We start from the raw sequence: 18069 nt of genomic DNA, 5'->3' as shown, positions 1-18069 counted from the left end.
GCCTATCACTTTGAGGGCTGACACAGAGCAGCTAAAACACCTGAACTGTTCCAAAAATAGGCTTCTCAACCTTTTTTCAAACTGTGAAATGGCTCAGCTATTTCTAAATGCCACTGAATCAAATCCAGTGACATGTGTAGAGAGACACTGTGACAGTAACCTTCACCATCTCTTCCCCAGTGTGTTTGGCTTTTCTTTTTTCCTCTCAACAAGGTTTAATCTCACTGTCTGGCTGAACATTAATCCGCTTTCACCAAGTCCCAAACTAACGCCTACTGCACTAATACACTGCAAATCCTGAAGGTATAAATTACACACAATTCAGTATAAAAGGAAAGCATAAGGCTTTCTTCGCACTACAGCTATTACTTCTAGGAAGGCAAGTGGAATACAGGTAAGTTTTCATCAGATCCTGATGTAGAAATCTTTCTTTCAATTTGCAAACACTTCAAGTAATTAATTGCTTCTGAAAAATACATCATCCTTTGCTCTTTCTCGCTCTTGCTTCTTTTTCTTTGTCCTTACAGACAGGATATATTCTCTCTGCAGAAATTAGATAAAAATATTTCATTGAAAGTGGTATGGTATTCTGCTATTATTAGTATTCTGCAAAGATTGCTGACGTGCCATTTCAGTTGCTTGGGAAAATCAAAGTCCTTTAACAGCAAACATAAGGAAGATCTTGTCTCTGATCTCTCTGATGATTCTGAAGGCTTGCTGTTGTAGAACCACTTGAGGATATTGCGGAGACTCAATTTCTCCCTGTTTCTCTAACTATTTCCCATTGAAAATAACTACGCATGCTTCTCCAGTAGAGATATATTTTTTGCTTTATGGACAGGATGAAGACCGTTAATTGTTACGTGCTGTTACTTTGCTGGAAAGCAATTTGCTGCAACAGCTGTCAGCTCACCAATATTACCATAGCAGTGGAAAGAGAAGAATGTGAATTCTGCATTACGGTGAATGCCACGTGGTGCTCAGGATACTGCTTCACAAGGGTGAGACTTAATCTCAGGCACCAGAATTAAATATTTCAAGTGATGTATGAGTAACCCATTCCTGCAGTCCATAGCAAACACATAGACTGATGAGCCTTGTGAAAGAACAGGCTGAATAGCTGCTGTGCTGTCTGACACAAGAGTAGATGCACAGCCAATCTGAAGCACAGACAGGAGGGTGAAATATCGTAGTAAAATTCAGTGAATTAACTGGCTGCATATATTACGTTTATATTGTATAACTAGAGTTAGAAGTATTACAGTCTGGATCTCTGCTTCGTGCTCAGTTTGTGGTTGCAAGCAGATACAATAAAGCAGCCATTACTATGTAGACTCCTCTACTCCTTCAAATAATTTGAAGAATCTAGCAATTGACCTGAAAGATTGTCTGGTGATGATATGACACAAATTTGCCATAGCAGTCCTCCTGAAAGGGCAAATTTAAGTGAAATTAGAAGAGTCAGACCCAAATGCTTTTAATCTCAATGGGATTTTCCCATTTTATAAAAATTTTGAAATCTACCCCATAACAAATTTCAAAACAGTTATTTCCTTCTTGTAATTTCAGGACCCAGTATATAAATACCCACCAGTGTCATTTGTTCAGCAAACCTGTACCTTCAAGGAGGTCGTGTATGAAACAGTGAAGATCCCTGGCTGTGGTGATCATCCTGAATCTTTTTATTCATACCCAGTAGCTACAGAATGTCACTGTGACACCTGTGACACTGACACCACTGACTGCACTGTGAGGGGACTGGGGCCATCCTACTGTTCCTTCAGTCAGAATGGAAGTAACCAGTGAAGGGTACTGGAGAGAGCAGTTTGGCTTTACATGTTCCCTGCTAAGTAAAGGTACTGTTCAGGCTTAAATGGAAGATAACAGGCTATGCTATTTAGAAACTGCCAAGTCTGAAACAAAGATTTTTAAGGCCAAAATGAAGAGCTATGGACTAAACTGCTCTTCAGGCCTTTCTTACTTCACCTATCAGTTGCCTTAAAGTCATTTTCATAGGTCTGTAAAATGCTTCTTCTGCCAATTTCTTCTGCCCTTTCCCCCTCCTCCTCTTTATCACAACTTTGTTATTTATATTCCTGTATTTCCACTGCCTGGTTCACATAGATTATGCTATGCGTTTCTGTGCTTTCCAAAAGTTCCCAAGTTTCAAGTATTTATTATCTCCTTCTTTTCATCTCTCCTAGGAACACATTTATTTTAAAAAGGCCTTGCTGCTGGTTGTGGTTCTATTAGCTGGATTGTAACCTTTCTCAGCTGAGATCCTGACTGATTTTTCTTTGCAAAATCTTTCCTATAGTCGTTATGCTCTGCAAATAATAACAGCATGTATATTTAAGAGCCAAAATCTATGTTCAAATGTTGAATGTCACCTGAATTCTTGTACTTTCTCAGTAAGGCTTGTTAGTTCAGCCTCATTGTCACAGTAACACAAGTAACATGAACTCTAGTTTGTACCTGGTTTACTTGAAAAAATCATCAGCTCTGGTTTCACCTGAGTGCAGAATGTAGAAAAGATAAATGTTTAGCATCATTTAACATAGGAGTCTCAAAAGTTATTTAGGAATGAATCTAGAGGCACCTGACCCCAGTACTGCAAACATGGTGTGATAATGTGCCTTGAAAGCCATTCACAGGAGTCCCTTCAGAAATGGAAGTTCACAGAACTCTGCAGCAGCCTAATTCTGCAAATACCAGTATGAAGTTGGGGTGGTCTGGAAGTAAGCTGGAGAACTGACTGAATCAGAATGGGAAATTACCTCACATTATTGAGAAAATTATATGAAGCCTACAGAAGGAAATCCTATGGGGAAAATGAAAACAGACCGTTCTTCATCAGAAAAATCACCTGCACAGCCATGGAATGGAAACAACGGATTCAGCAGCAGTTTGGCACTGCAGGCTTGGTGGTTAGACAAGCAAAGTGAGAGTCAACAGCATCCCAGCGCTGCAGAAAAGTGGGAATGCGAGGAGCAGAGCCTGCAAGACACAACCTACATCCACCACTCTGTTCTACATGGTAGGACCTTGGCTGAGTGGTTATTTCTAGCTTTGAACACAGAATTTCAGCACATTGAAAAACTGGAGGAAACTGACAGAAGAATAATAAGAATAGCGAGAGGCCTAAAAAACATCTTAGAAGAAAAAGATTTAAATAAATGTGGTTGTTTTACTTAGGGGCAGGAACACTTAGGGGAAATATTAGCAGAACATTCTACATGCTTGAGGACTGTTACACAGAACTAAGAACCGTCAGTTCTCCATGTCCAAAGAGAACAGAACAACCAGTGAAAGATTCAGAGTAGTCACTAGCAAATCTTCTGAAAGGTACAGACACCTAGGCACTGAAATAAACTGTCGGGGGCAGTGGAGAAGGAGGGAGCGAGGGAGGGAAGGAAGGAAGGAAGAGTGTGGGCTCTGTGGATTAGTGACCACTACAGGTCTTCAAGACCACATGGAACCTGTTAGGAATGACAGACAAAGCTAATTCAGCACAATGCAGGGGAATGGAGTAGTAGTTTTCTGGCATGTCTGCTTTTGAGACCCTTACAGACATGCTTATTTAAGGAGAATTTGCCTGTTACTCTGAATCTGTCTTATAACAGATAATAGATATTTTACCTTATTTAGTTTTTAGCTTTTTTTACTAAAAGGTATTCGTTCTCTTGATTTTATTTATAAGATTTATATGCATGGACATTTTCTTTGGTCTAGTGAAGCTTTAGAAGTAGTAAAGTAATAGATAAATCACATGGGGTCTCACTCATTTCAGTTTTAAACATGAGTCAGTTTCAGTTAAAACTAAGCATATTTTTAATATCAGTAATTGTTCCATTCTAAATGAGAGAATTTTGAAGTAAAATTGCAAAAAAAAAATAGCTTGCAGTAAAAAAAGTATGTGTTTTCAAAATAGATCTGTATTGTGTCTTATGTATTTTCAAATAATAAAAATAATTTTATTGCACTTCTGTTATGAGTCTTAATAAGCCAATTAAAAAACCCAAGAGTCCACACACCCACATTATTATGGTTTAGATTGCATGGTTTCTTTTCCCCCTCATAATTTTTTTCCATGTAACTAGTACGTCCACCTGAGCTGTACTTGCATTATATGGCCAAATCACATCAAATAAGACAATATTTTAGCCTGATCCGGTAATGTGATAATGAAATATTGCATAGTTGCAATATAAGAGTACTGTGGATAAGAATAAAGATTATCATTAATACTTTATTTAAATTATAGACAATAGAACCTGTCCAGAGCTGTGTACGCATCTGTCACGAATCACATTGCATGTGAAAACAAAAATCATACAGGTCTCATTTCATCCATCAGACAAATGCACCACACATTTTCATTTTGCAAAGAAATCGATTCAGAACCTCGGATCTAAAACTGTCACTAACAGAGTCAAAAGCGTGTTGAGGTGTCGTGGTGTGCTTGTTAGAGCTGGGGTAGAGTTAATTTTCTTTGCAGTGGCTGGTTTGGGGCTGTGTTTGGATTGTGCTGAACACAGGGTTGATAACACAGAGGTGTTTCTGTTATTGCTGAGCAGGGCTTGCACAGAGCCAAGGCCTTCTCTGCTTTTTGAAAAGCCACGCTGGTGAGGGAGTTGGGGGTGCCTGGGACGGTGGGAGGAGACACAGCCAGGACAGGTGATCCCAACTGACCCAAGAGATATTCCAGACTATGGGATATCATGCTCAGTATAAGAAGTGGAGAAAAGAGGGAGGAAGAAGGAGGAGGACATTTGGAGTGATAGTATTTGTCTTCCCGAGTCACCATTACCTGTGAGGGGGCCCTGCTCTCCTGGAGATGGCTGAACTCCTGCCTGCCCTTTGGGAAGCAGGGATTTAATTCCTTTTGCTTCACTTGTGTGCAGGGCTTTTGCTTTCCCTATTAAATTCTCTTTATCTCAACCCATGAGTTTTCTACCTTTTACCCTTCCCATTCTCTCCCCAGCCCCTCTGGTGGGGGAGTGAGCGAGCTCCCTGGGGCTGGGCTGCTGGCTGGGGTTAAACCACGACAGGTGGTTTAGGAGTGGTACGCCCCAATTCAGTGTCCTCATCAAGACTCTCCAAATTATGAGCCTCTTCCTCCCCCCTCCAACTGGAAGCACAAAAGGCAAAGGTCACAGGTTGAGATAAGAAAAATTTACTGGAAACAGCAATGAGATAAGAAAATGAACAGTTACAATATTAATAAGAAAAGGTAAAAGAAAAGAGATTATTCGCACAAACAAATATCCTTGTTTGTAATAACAGACAATACCTGATGGCTCCTGTATCCTACTCTCAAGTAAAATCCATTCCAAATCATGTCAACAATTACTTGTTCTACAGGCTGATGGCAAATATTTCACTGTCAGTACTTTCAGTGACAGAAATGCAGAAATTCTTTAAAAAGGCTGGCCTAACTTGAAGATACCTGAGTCTACATTTGATAGTTTTTAAGACAAACTTTATCTTTTTAAAGTTCATTTTCCATTGAATGACAAATAATTTCATTAAACTTACTTTTACATCAGTGTTTCTGCAAAATTTTAGCGAAGGTACATACAAGCCATGAATATCAGTGTAGTCTGACATCCAAATCTGCTTATTATTGCTTAAGAAAAATATTTAAGAGGTCATTTTTGTGCTTTTTGTCTAGATCTGTCAAGATGAATAAATGGGAACTCTATCAAAAGGTGAAAGTCTCAGTATGACAAGCTACCCTAAATAGTAAATTTGTGGACAAGCTTTTAGAAATGTTTCTAATACAGTCAGAAGTAGATTTTGAAGAATTACTACCATAGGCCTAACATTTTTCATTGAAATCAATAGGTGAAATGCTTTTCAACTTGAACAGAACCAGTCTGCCAACAGTGAATTTTTCCAAAACTGCAAATTAGTTCTTTTTTTAATGTCAGGTTCTGCAGAAAGACCTTAGAATAAGGCAGACCTTAGCCACCAGCCTACAAAACCTAATGTTAGAAGCAGTAAAAAGTAAAATTTACTTAAAAGCTATTTACTTCTATTTAAGTAAAACTATCTCTTTCCTTGCATGAACCTGAAAGAAGAAAACCTGGAAAACTTTAATTTATAACCCCCTGGTAAAGGCATATAGGACAGAGGCAATACATAGTGTTGGACTGTCCCTTGCAAGCCTCTGAGAGGGCCACTTGATGCAGGATTCTCTGTGTTGTAATTAATTAAGTCCTTCAAATGCCCAGATGTATAGTTAAACTGCTCGGAGATTATTCATCTTTGCCGCCGCATCTGTGGGTGAATTCATACTCTCTGTCATTCATTATGCAGACAGTCTGACCTTGATCTTAGGAGTGTCTGTGCCAGTCGTACTTGAGGCTCTCCAGATGTCAGGATGGGAACACGAAGTGCAGCAGCAGCATTCAGAGTCCTCCTAAGGAAATGACCATTTAATCCCAATGCCTTTTTATGTGGAAAGCACAGCCTGATTTTACAGACAGACAAGGAAACACACATTCCTCACCTTGAAGCCATTAATAAAGCATCAACATAATTAGCATCACCCCACTCTTGTCAGTGCTCAGCTTTTATTCCCAGCATAAGTAAATCATTCCTCCTAGCTTAAAACAGGCTTACACTTGCTTTTTAAATTTTCCATATAACTGTGCTCACCCTATTTTTTACCATAAGCAAGAAATATAAACGTCCTCTCCCTGTATTAACCCAACTGATGAAAAAGAGCTTACGAGTCATTCACAAATCCTCAGACAAAACCAGCCTGAAACAGAGGTAATTACAAATTAAAATGGTGGAAAACAGGAACCTCAGCACTCTGGCTTGCATGTGTCAGCTTGGGGCTGCACTCAACTTGGACTATTTCAATGGCAAGGGGAAAGGTAGCTCTGTGTGGTGTTCACATGCTTCACTCCTCTTTCACCCTCCCAACTCAGCAAGGGCATTTAGTTTTGTCAGTGTGCAATATCTAACCACATACTTTATTTTCATTTAAAAAATACAACTGGCATCCTAGTTGAAACTACCAAAGAAACTGAAAAAGAGCTAAACAGCTAATCTGAAAAATGCATTTGGAGACGGCAGCCTTGAGATTAGTGGCTCCCCTCCACTCAGGCTGATGCCTTTTCCTGGTCTTAAAATCAAGAGTCAAATATGGTTAGAGGGGAAAAGGGATTTTACCTTGGTATTTATTTTAAGGATCCTTAGGTGCACACGTCCAGGTCATATGCACCGAAATGCACCCCGCAAAATTGCCCCCTCCCCAAAAGATCTGGTACAACATTATAGGTTTTACTAATTAGCATATCTATCAAAGATTCCCCAATGAGAGGCTCAAGTGAGCCCCCCTCCCCAAGGAGCCTTCCCCTGGATGGTTCTATCTTAGTTTACAGAATGTGTTCTGGAGAGTTCCTTGGGCTCTGGGACACACTGATCCCTAGCTATGAAGCTTCTAAAATGTTTAATCTCTCAGCTTGACAAACAAGTCCAAAAATGTAGGCAAAAAGCACTAAGGAGACAGAAGTTGTAAAAAAGGTATAACAGGGGTATAAAAGAAAAGGCAAAAAATCTTCATGGCATCAAGGCAACAGGATCTGTAGAATTTTTCCGGGTCTCTCACGTTTCTCTTCAATTTATGTTATTAACATTAGCTAACAGAGCCTTGGTCTGTCAGCGTGACTTATTCTGATAGACATTACAGCAGCTCACAAGGCTGCAGTCTGGGAAATAGAACAAACAAGACAGGAGCAGGGTTAGAGAAAGGACATACTTTCAAAAAATCAAATGTCAGTGTTTCATTCTGTGTAGGCGGGGAAGGCAAAGAATTAACTACCTATGCTTCACAGCCATTAACCATTTGACCTCTTAATTCACTGAAAAAATATGGGAGGTGGGTCAGATACATTTCTTGCATTGTGCTATTCTGTGTGAAATAGACATTATATATAAACATAATTCTGTGTGAAAAAGTAAGGCAAATTATGGATCCAATATGTTTGGATTACATTCAGCTGTAGTTACATACATTAAATAATACTATAGACAGATGTATTATTCAGTCTGGATATGAGTCTAAGCCAGAACATATGTCCTTCTTAAAATGACAATATTCAAGACATATAAATTAATCTAGAATTATCCAATGGCTTGTAGACAAACTTTTGAACAACTTAACCAGTTTTCCTCTTCCTTCATGTGTTTACATTTAAAGTTTCATTCAAAAATCATCTTATCTTTCAAGATCTCCTTCTTTCATTACACAATATTGGCAAGACTTGATGCTTTTGTGAATGCTGTGGAAATTCCCAATCAAAATAATACAATAACGAAAAAAATTTTCAGAAGTTAGAAAGAACATTTTTTGTTCAGACACTGTCAAAATTTATGTCACAGTGAGGGAATGGGTTATGTATCAGGTCTATGCCCCAAATAGGCATTTAGAATCAACAACAGCTAAGTAACACAAATTAGAGTAACACTTCAGCCAGCCCAGCGATCAAGAAATAATACAGACAGCTTAATATTAATTCTGCTCCCACTTCCAAAGAGTACCCAAGACAGCTCTGCCCAGCAATGGATCTGGCCCAACCAATTACATTTCTTTCCTATATGATCTTTCCTTTTAGAGAAATATCTTAATCTTGATGAGAATTCTAAAGTGAGCTAATGCTTTAGATGGGAGACTGATTTACACCGTGGGTGTGAACAGACACAAACTTTACCTCACTGGCTTTGTTTACACAATCTAGCCTTAAGACAAGTAGATCCTGATCTACAAGTATCGAGATGTATCATATACTTGGATTATTATGTCTGGAACTCAAAACCACTTTACACTGTGATGCTTAGTTCAGGGACAATGTAAAAGCTTAACCAAATCACTGTGCACAGTCTGGTTATTCAGTGTTTGTTATTCAACACGTACAACACATGGACTGTCATTTTATTAAGCATTTCTCTAAGCAGAGTGTAGAAATTACCTTGTCAAATTCCAATATCCAGCTAATAAATTCATAGAGATAATGAAGCTGTAGTACTTTGTCAGAGATTCAGTTCACCCCAACACAAGCCTCAGACATCACCTCTAAGAACAAGCGCTATAATTAATGGAAAGTATGTTGTCTGGAGTGGTATTATAGACTCATAAGAACCACTCAAAGAATATTTATTTTCATCTATTTAATATGATATTATTTTAGAACATTTATTTTAAGATTAGGATAGCCATTTAATTTTGCTTGCACTGTATAGATCAATATTGCTTTAATAATAAAATAAATTTTTAAAAAAATAGCACAAGAGCAAGTCTGGAAATGGACATTATATCAGAATTAGTAACCCCTAAATATGAATTTCAATGCTTCAGGGGTTAAATATTCAAGGGCTTGTGATGTCCTTAAATAATTCAGTCTACATCCTTCCAGTAGATATCGGAGCCATTAAATATTCACAAACACTTTGAAGACTGGAATAGTGTTAGATCTCAAATTAGAAAATTTCCCTTTAATGTCACTGTTACCTTAATTTCTGCCATCTTATTTCGGGTTATTTGCCACATCTCTAACTAGGTAATACTGACAGCCCATAAAAAGATCTTCTCTTTATAACTCAGTATGTCATATGAAATAAACAATAACTCTGCTTTTGACTTACAACCCATTGACTTCAAAACAGGAAAAGTGACCTGCCCAAGGATATGGCAATTGATAATGGAGACTTCAGGACCTCCCAACTTCTCACTCTAGCAAAGCAACATGAAAACACAATTTGAAGCATTATGAAATTGGTAATATTACTATACTACACCAGAAAGGGAAATCTCGCTGCCCTTTCACTCCCTTAACTAATGCTCAGGATTTCAGGCTGTGTAACTCTCTTTAAGACTTCTGGTCAAAAGCAACAAGAAAAAAACCCCCACCAAACTTACTGGGGTATTTTAAATTTCTATTTATAAGTTTTAATAAAACAGCTGCTTTAATTTTCCTTTTTCCTTTCCTTATCACTTTTTCTGGCTACCGACTAGGAGAAAGAGAGGCATTCTTGCACTTCTTGACCATGACATTGCTAGCAACTCCCACCTGCTTCACATAAAGTCTTCTGAAGAGCAATTCTGGTCAGTTTTTAATTCTATTCTCATTCTTTTCACATGGTAAGCACCTAAGTCATGCCTGCTTTTCCAAATTGCATGCATAGCATTTTTCAAGTTTGCAGATTAAATGTATCTGTATGTGTATATCCAGTTATCCAGTAGTTTTGCTCTAATAATAATTGGACACGTTCTCAATCTTGGGAACACATAATGCCATGCATAAGCTTGAAAGTTAAGTTTTCAGTAATTGATAAATAGCAGTGATGTTCAGCACCAGGAACCACTATGAGTCATCTTCTGCTTAAGATGGTAAGTGGATGTTTTTGAAAATACCTTGGACTTAATTGCGCAACAGCATGTGTCCTTTTCAAAAGTCCTCAGCTGAAGGACATACACCAAAAGCTAGTTACTACACCACATAATTATGAAATGCTCATATTCTGCAGTGAAGAAGATGGCAGAAATCTTCTGAACAACTCACAACTCTGGTTCTCTTTGGAAAAATCCGTGTTATAGGAGTAATCCCGTCCTGCTCAGAAAAAGGTACAGTAATGTCCATAAAATGCTATCACTGGTATTTTTAAATTCTTCTTTAGCTGGCTTTCCACCTCTTCTGAGCAGAACACTGAACACAATTCTATTTTACTACCATTTGATCAAAAGACACAAAAAAAATAGAATTAAATTGATCTTGTGAACTCATAGTTGAACATATGAGTAATGACACTCACAAAGTTTGCTTTCAATGTAGAACAAAAGACAATTTCCCTTTCACCTCTACAGCTCAGTCAGCTTTTAGCATTTACTGAGCTCAATGTTTTGATTTCCAATAATGTTTTTCTTTGCCTGAATGAGAATGTCCTTTATGTGGTACCTGCACTAAAGTAAAATTCATTGGGAAACCAAGGCGAGACAGAATTTCCTGGTGAACACTTGAGTTTCCAAAACAAATTACATGTAATTCATTGTGAGCAGTACTTTGAGGAACTCAGCTTTAGTTATCTAAATTAAAATCTCCACAAGTCAGGTTTCCTAAATCTCATTTACCCTTTAGTGCCCCGGTAGCTCACCAGAATAAGCCACAGTCTGCATAACAGTTGCCTGAATTGAGCTCTGAAATTCCACCTGATTTGTAAGACATCCTGCATTTGAACAGTCCTTCCTAAATTCTTTTATAAAACAAACTGTAAATCACAAACAGGCTTTTCAGCATAAGAGCCCATTCTCATTTGCCTATGTAGCATTAAGAGTGGCAATGAATTAATGCAAACCAAATGTCTTACGCTTAGGTTTTTGGTGGTGCATCCCCCCACGCTCCCCTTTCTTCAGGCCGCTCAACAATCTCAGGAATTCTTGTTAGGCCTCAGCCTTGATTAGTGGTTTCTGGGCAATTAAACTCCCTTGAGCTTATCAGTCTGTTCCCAGGAGGCTCTATTGCCTAAGGAACTTCTGTTGTCTTACAGAACAAGGCCTTGAAGCCTTAAAACATTATTTGCCTGAATCATAGCCAGAGTGAAACAATATTAATGTAAACGGACTTCTGAGGAAAATTCCAGTAATTGCCACCTTGGATTATGGCCAGGATGGGGATTGAGAGAGCCAAACAACTTGTGAACTATAAGCAGAGGTCCTGGGAGGCCCTCTGAGCTTTCATGGAGCACAGTGGGCTGTGCCAGCATCTCTCTCTGAATGGGAGGCCTCTCGGAGTTCACCAGCCCTCAGGTTTGGGATACTCAAAGGACCATCAACACAAGGTGAGAACAGGGCTTTAGCTGATACCCCCCTCCTCGAGGCTGAACCCTTTGCCCAGTGAGGCAAAAGCAACCAACATATTTCACTGAGCTCTAGGGGAATTTAACAGGTACACCTTTGTACATAGTCCTTTGTGTCTGTGTGTAGATAACAAGCATAGAGGGAATGTTGCCTTCTCAGATCCACAGTTAAAGTTACTCTTGAGCTCATATAAATCCTACTGAATTGTTTTGCACATGTTAAATTAGCCAATGATTAAGGGCTGCTAAATCCTTCAGAAATAAATCGTTGACCAAGTGTGAGGCTGAGCTTGGACTCAGCTTCACCAAGGCTCCATCAGGTTGGAAAGCAAGGGCTCCACTGTGAACCTTGTAACTCAGTGGGAGGGTCTCCCTTACCCTCTTACACCCTTACACCTTTTGTGCTTCCAGTCTGCACGTAAATCATTCTAAATTGATTCCCAGCAGATTTCTCTTTGTGTGCCTCATCTCTGTAGTAAGCAATGGAGTGAGCCTTGCACTGAACTTTGTTAACACTGTTGCTTTTGCATATTTATATTAAATCTCTGTTTGCTAATATCTTTAAGGGTGATTCTTTCAAGTGACCTAAGCTGCTTATTCGTACCAAAGTTCAAAACTCACTTATGAGTGGCTCCCCATCATCTTTTTAAGTATGTATTCAACTCCAGCATAATTTAAGAACACCTCTGGGCTATGTCCCTTCCAGGAAATTGAGAAGAGATGAAATGGAGCCAGCAACTCTTTAACTGGGGATAGCAAGAGTCTCCTTTCATATGGTACAGAAGTACTCTTTGACTGTAAAATGTACCCTGGCAGTAAGGATTTAATTTCCTTTTATTTCAATAGATAGGGATCTTACCTTAGGAATCTACCACTGATCTTCTTTATCCTGTCAAAGACACAGAAAGACTGAAATTTCATGAGATTTTGGAGTGGAGGGAGTTTTCCTTTTATTTCTAGATATTATCTAGAAGTATTATTACTCTCTGGATCAACACTTACAGCATTCAGAAAATAATCTTACAGAAGTGTCTGGAGCAGTACAAAAAGCTAGGATATTAATAAATTGACATTACCTCCTTCTCAGCTCACAGAATGCTAGCAAGCAAGCTAAACTGATTTATCTGGAGATTTTACCCCCAGACTGTTTCAGAATATTTCAAAAGAAAGTAAAAACTCAATATTTGAAATCCTATCAGTCTTAGCAGTTGTGATGTGTCACGTAAACCAAGTAGCATCATCCTTTTTCAGCTGAAGAATGTCAACTCTTACAAAGAATCCTTGGCATACCACCAAGCACGGGCATAAATATGAAGTTTCCCAAGTATGATAATTCCCACATATAAACCTGAAATTCAATCTCCTTGAACTGTTGGAAGTAATACTGAATTCCTCAAACATATTTTAAAAGATGCTAAAACTAGCAGAGCATAGCTGAAGCACATGCTATGTGGGGAAAAAACAAAACCCAAAACAAACCCAAAAAATCAAATCCTATTTACACAGAGAAGCTGATTCTCCTTTTTTCTGAGCATCAAATAATGGCTAAGTGGCATACACTGACCAACACACATGCCAGGCACCCCAGGCACACCATACCACCTCTGCTAAGAGGGCATTTCAGACTCACAGAAACAATAGTTACCTGTTCACCTCCTTTCACTCAAGTGAGTGATACAGTTGTGGTTTGCTAGGAAAGCAACAGAAGCCAATGAAGAATTAAGCATTGTTACTTGAGATGCTACAGCTACCACTTCTTCAAGCATATATGCCATATAAGTATCTCATTGTGTATGCTTTGGCTGCAAAATGAAGACAGTGCCATACCCCATGTGATGCTGTGCTACAGTGACACATTTGACAGAAGGAAAAAGTGAAGAGAAGGAGTATTTATTTGTCAGAAATTATGCTAACATCAAATAGTAAAAAGCATAGAAAAGTCATAATCTTTGCATGTTTTACAGATAATAGATTTATGAAGAATGCTGCTGCACAAATCATCAGCCTTGCTTGCCAATATCTTTGCTCTTTGCTTCTTTCCTTCTGCTGACCATCCCTTCTCTACTGCATTAACCATAAGGTATTTGCCATCACTTTTAAAGCTCATTATGACTGATCCTTCCTATCCATCACCCCTCATCAAGTATTTAGAGGCCTCCAATCAAGCTATAGTGACAGCTCCCATCATCTTCTTGTTAGTCTTTTAGACAGGCAATATACTGTCTCTTTACTTTCTGTCAAGAGCTGACACATCCAGAAAGGCACTTTCTGGTTCTTTCATATCTTCCCTTAAAATTCTCCTTTCCTATGATGTCAATAAGAAGAAAATTGTGTCGTATGAAAAAATATACTTAACATGTTGATCAAGAATATTAAAATTGTCTCCCTCACAACCTGTCTGTAAGTACCTTTGTGTTATTCTGAATCCATGAATTATTTACTCTCCTTGATAAAGCTTTAGAGCTCTGTGGTTTATTAAAGATAAATATACAGGTCTCTCTCTGAGGTAAAGGGAAAGCACCCACCAAACCCACAGAATTTGTTACTCATTTTCCTCTAGATGGATATGACACAGCTCCACAAGATGGCATTACACATTACATTCCCAGGTGAGGAATACGAGGCACTGGCACACTCCCTCTCTTGCCTCCTTATGTCTGGAAGAATCAGCCCTCACCAAACCCTCTGTAAACAGCCAGCATGCAGAAAACTGACATCAGTATCTCTGTTGTTGGAAGCAACATGAGAAAACATAGGCAGGCAATAAAAATGCAGAACATTAAAAACTACCATTTTTCCTTTTAGAAAATACAGAGCACTCACTTCACAGCTGATATTTTATAGAGAAACAAACTTCACGTGGGCAATGTATGGGATACTCCAAACTCTAGGCTCACTGTCACTGCAGAATTAGTTCAATTACATCCTGACCACTGCTGCTTATTCAGTTCCTGCCAAATACAATTCTCTAGCTGAAGCAATGTTTTCCACACAAGCTGACTGGCCCAAAAAGTGTATCATTTAAATACAGTGAAAATTAGCATAGGACCAAAATGGGGACTCAGCTTCCCTGTGCAATTTAAAAATATATCTGGTTAGCTAAAAAAAAAAAAAAGCCACATAATTTGGTGTTGTCCTGAGAGTCAGATAAATTTCTCATCAATTATTGCCAGTGCAGCTGATGCATACTACCTCTGCAGTAAAAACATGGCATTGTGAAATTTCAGGGGCCTGTTTCAGATAAGGCAGCACCACACCAAGATTAGGACAGTATCTTCTCAGAGGCTCTGGCAGGAAAGCAGTCTTGAAGGATGCAGGCAGAAGTTGAGATGGAATTGTACAGAAGGAGAAAGATCAATAAACTGTAACATCTCAGAGGCTGAGCAAGATAATGTAGGCAGCTAGAAGTATTCCAGGTCTCTAAGTCTGTGTGCACTATTTCCAGATATAGTAGGTTTGTATCACAGCTGTCACCTGTTTAGTCATTGTCCTGTTCAATGATACATAAAGTCATGGAATCAACATAAAACTACCAGTCCCAGGAATGTCTCTTATCTCCCAATTAAAAAAAGCACTAGAAGAACTAACTAATGTATTCTACCTCTTTCCTGGAGATTAAGTGATGGGAGATCCTGTTAAAACAAATACCCATGGCAATTTCTGCCTTGCTGTTAATTTCACTGAAACACGGCAGGCCAGGTCTAACTCAGAGCCACCTGCTGATTTCAACGGGCTCTGCGTCAAGACTTAGCTGAGGAAGACTTTTCAATTATCTTTTTAACAAGAAACTCAGTTGATTTACAGCCCTCCACCTGCTACTCTAATGGGAATGCTTTTAGTTTTATGCTTCTCTGGGTAGCAGATAGGCTTGTACAAGCAAACTTTTTAGGAAAATGTGTGTAACTGGAGTATTCACTAGCGCATTTACACTGCTTTCCTGTTACTGAAGATCCCAGTAATTTCATTGCAGGCAGATCTCATTTCAGGATCAAGCTATCATAGTAACAATTGAAATGCTGATTCTAACAGAATAGCTGATCTTCTAGGGTGTGTCTCTTTCTGAGTATCAAAACATTACTGATGGTAAAAATACAACCTAGGAGACAATAGTGTGAAAAAGCAACAGCTCTAAAGACTTTCTGAACTGAACAGAGGTGAGGGAATCTTAATAAAGAGATTGAAGAATTTCCATGAACTGCAAGATACAATATGAGCTTGCTGTTAAGAAGATATTTGCTGGATTAAAAAACACTGAGAAGGATATTAAGGGGCAATTGGTAAGGAAGAAGTAAAAGTTTGTGAGAAGGACAAACTAAGTCTAAATACAGCATCAGTATATTCCCCACCAGGTAGACCAGAATTTTAGTCTGATCCTTCCTTTTTATGCCCCCATTCAAGTCTGTGATTTTTCCTTTTCTTTTTCTTTTTCCCTATAGAAAGGCTGTGGTAGTCCCCATTAATTTATCTGTACATCTACAGTGCAATGCTAGTCAGAATTGTCTGATGACACCAAATACTTTTTTCAAATTTTAAATATGCTCAGTTTAAAATCTGTCATCACCTCATTTAAAATCATATCAGAAGCTACTTTGTAACCACTCATGCTTTGGTTTTGCAATGTGACACTGCATGGAAATTTTAGACTATCACTGATGAGAGCTGAATGGAAAAAGATGTGTCAAACATGCACAGCAAAGAGGAAATTGTGATAATTTGTCAGCTTCTAGTCAAGACTAAGCACGCTGCTCTGGGACCCCACAAAGCAACACCTTACACTGATGGAACATCGGTATGTGACTGCTGACACACCTCTAATTTGTTCCTTTAAGGACGAAGTCAGCCTATAAACAAAAGAACAAGTCAGTGCTTCGGTCACTTTCATCCATGGAATGGATCTTTTATAAAGCACCTCAAGAGAATTTGAGCTGACTTCTCTTGTGTTCTTGGCCCTTTCCCTTTGTGAACTTCAGTGACATGCCTGAAGACCAGAAGAGTGGGGGATAAAGAAAAGCTTGGCATACTGAATCATAATTCAGTGTTTATAAATACACCTGCAATCAAAGATTCCTACAGAAATTATTCTTCTATACAACTGCTGTCACTTGCTTTTCACTGCAACAAAGAGTCACTGTAAATACATCCTTGAAGTGAGCCTTGCCTAAAATCGTGATATGCACATTTTGAAACCATTTGAGATGGAGGCAGTTAGTACAATGAACAGTCAGAAATTTCTCCTCTGTTCAAATTACCAGGTTTTAGTAGTGCATACCTTGTTCTTGAGTCTTCGCATCCTAATTTCTTCATAACCAAAATCTTATCTTTTGGGAAAAGAGTGGATACATTCTTGAAATATAATTTCTTAGCTTACGATTGTGGAATATTTTAATATGAATAAAGTATTTTATAATTTTATTTGCCAATTCCATTAAGTTCTGTGAAAATCTCAATAAAAGCCACAGCCTCAGTCTCTATTTTTGCTAATAAAACGACAATGTAATTTATTCCCCCTGCTGCAGCTCTGGGCATGCATTACTATAATATATCATTTTAAACTTGTTTGCTTCAGTATGTGAGCCAAACTAAAGCTGGTAAGCCTATTCTTAACACAGTCTCTGCAAGCAAGTTATGGCCAAACTGTTTTCCACTTGCCACATTTTTTTTCTCAGAGTAATTGTTTAAACAAAACCACACGAGAATTTACAGAGTTTGATACAACCACTGGTCTTACCTAATATTTTAACTCTTATGGGTCCATATTCTGAGCTCTCAGTGTTCATAAAATTGAGCAAAAACACAGGGAAAAAATACTAAGTTTGTGACCAGGAGAGTATGCTGCACCACCGACTTGACAAATAACTCCTACTTTGTAAACTAAGAGAAAGCAATCATTGTACAGGATTTTCCCATATTTAGTTCCTTAAGTTAAAACACATTAGCTTCCTACTATTTTCCCTATTTTGAGAAACAAGTGTACCTAGACTGCCAGAAGGATCAAAGCCAGATTCCTCATACATTATAATTTTATCGAGTGAAATTAACTGGAGGGGGAAAAATTGCAGTAACTTCAGAGCTTTGGACTCCTCCATTATTTCCATTTATTTTGCTTCTGCCTTTTTTGCTCTTTTAATCGTTCTTTTTCAATCCTTTCTTTCCCAATCCTTGAGTCTTACTAACTTGCATTCTCAGTTCATCTCTAAGTTAGGT

At 38.4% G+C, this 18069-nt stretch overlaps 1 protein-coding gene across 1 annotated transcript; it reads left to right on the top strand.

Moving 5' to 3' along the window:
* The first annotated feature begins 842 nt into the window (after window positions 1-842).
* On the top strand, window positions 843-3874 carry FSHB (follicle stimulating hormone subunit beta). The gene is made up of 2 exons (XM_032112572.1): window positions 843-1001; window positions 1570-3874. The coding sequence occupies exons 1-2, from the start codon at window positions 843-845 to the stop codon at window positions 1804-1806; spliced, it is 396 nt and encodes a 131-aa protein (XP_031968463.1). The 3' UTR covers window positions 1807-3874.
* The last annotated feature ends 14195 nt before the right edge of the window (window positions 3875-18069 follow it).

This window comes from Corvus moneduloides, chromosome 6, assembly GCF_009650955.1.
Source record: "Corvus moneduloides isolate bCorMon1 chromosome 6, bCorMon1.pri, whole genome shotgun sequence".
In the NCBI taxonomy this organism is placed as follows: Eukaryota; Metazoa; Chordata; class Aves; order Passeriformes; family Corvidae; genus Corvus; species Corvus moneduloides.
This window is presented reverse-complemented; position numbering and strand designations above follow the sequence as displayed.

Coding starts and splice junctions, on each gene's coding strand:
- FSHB (XM_032112572.1), top strand. CDS start 843: ATGAAGACCGTTAATTGTTACGTGCTGTTACTTTGCTGGAAAGCAATT. Junction 1,002..1,569: donor CAGGATACTGCTTCACAAGG/GTGAGACTTAAT, acceptor TTGTAATTTCAG/GACCCAGTATATAAATACCC.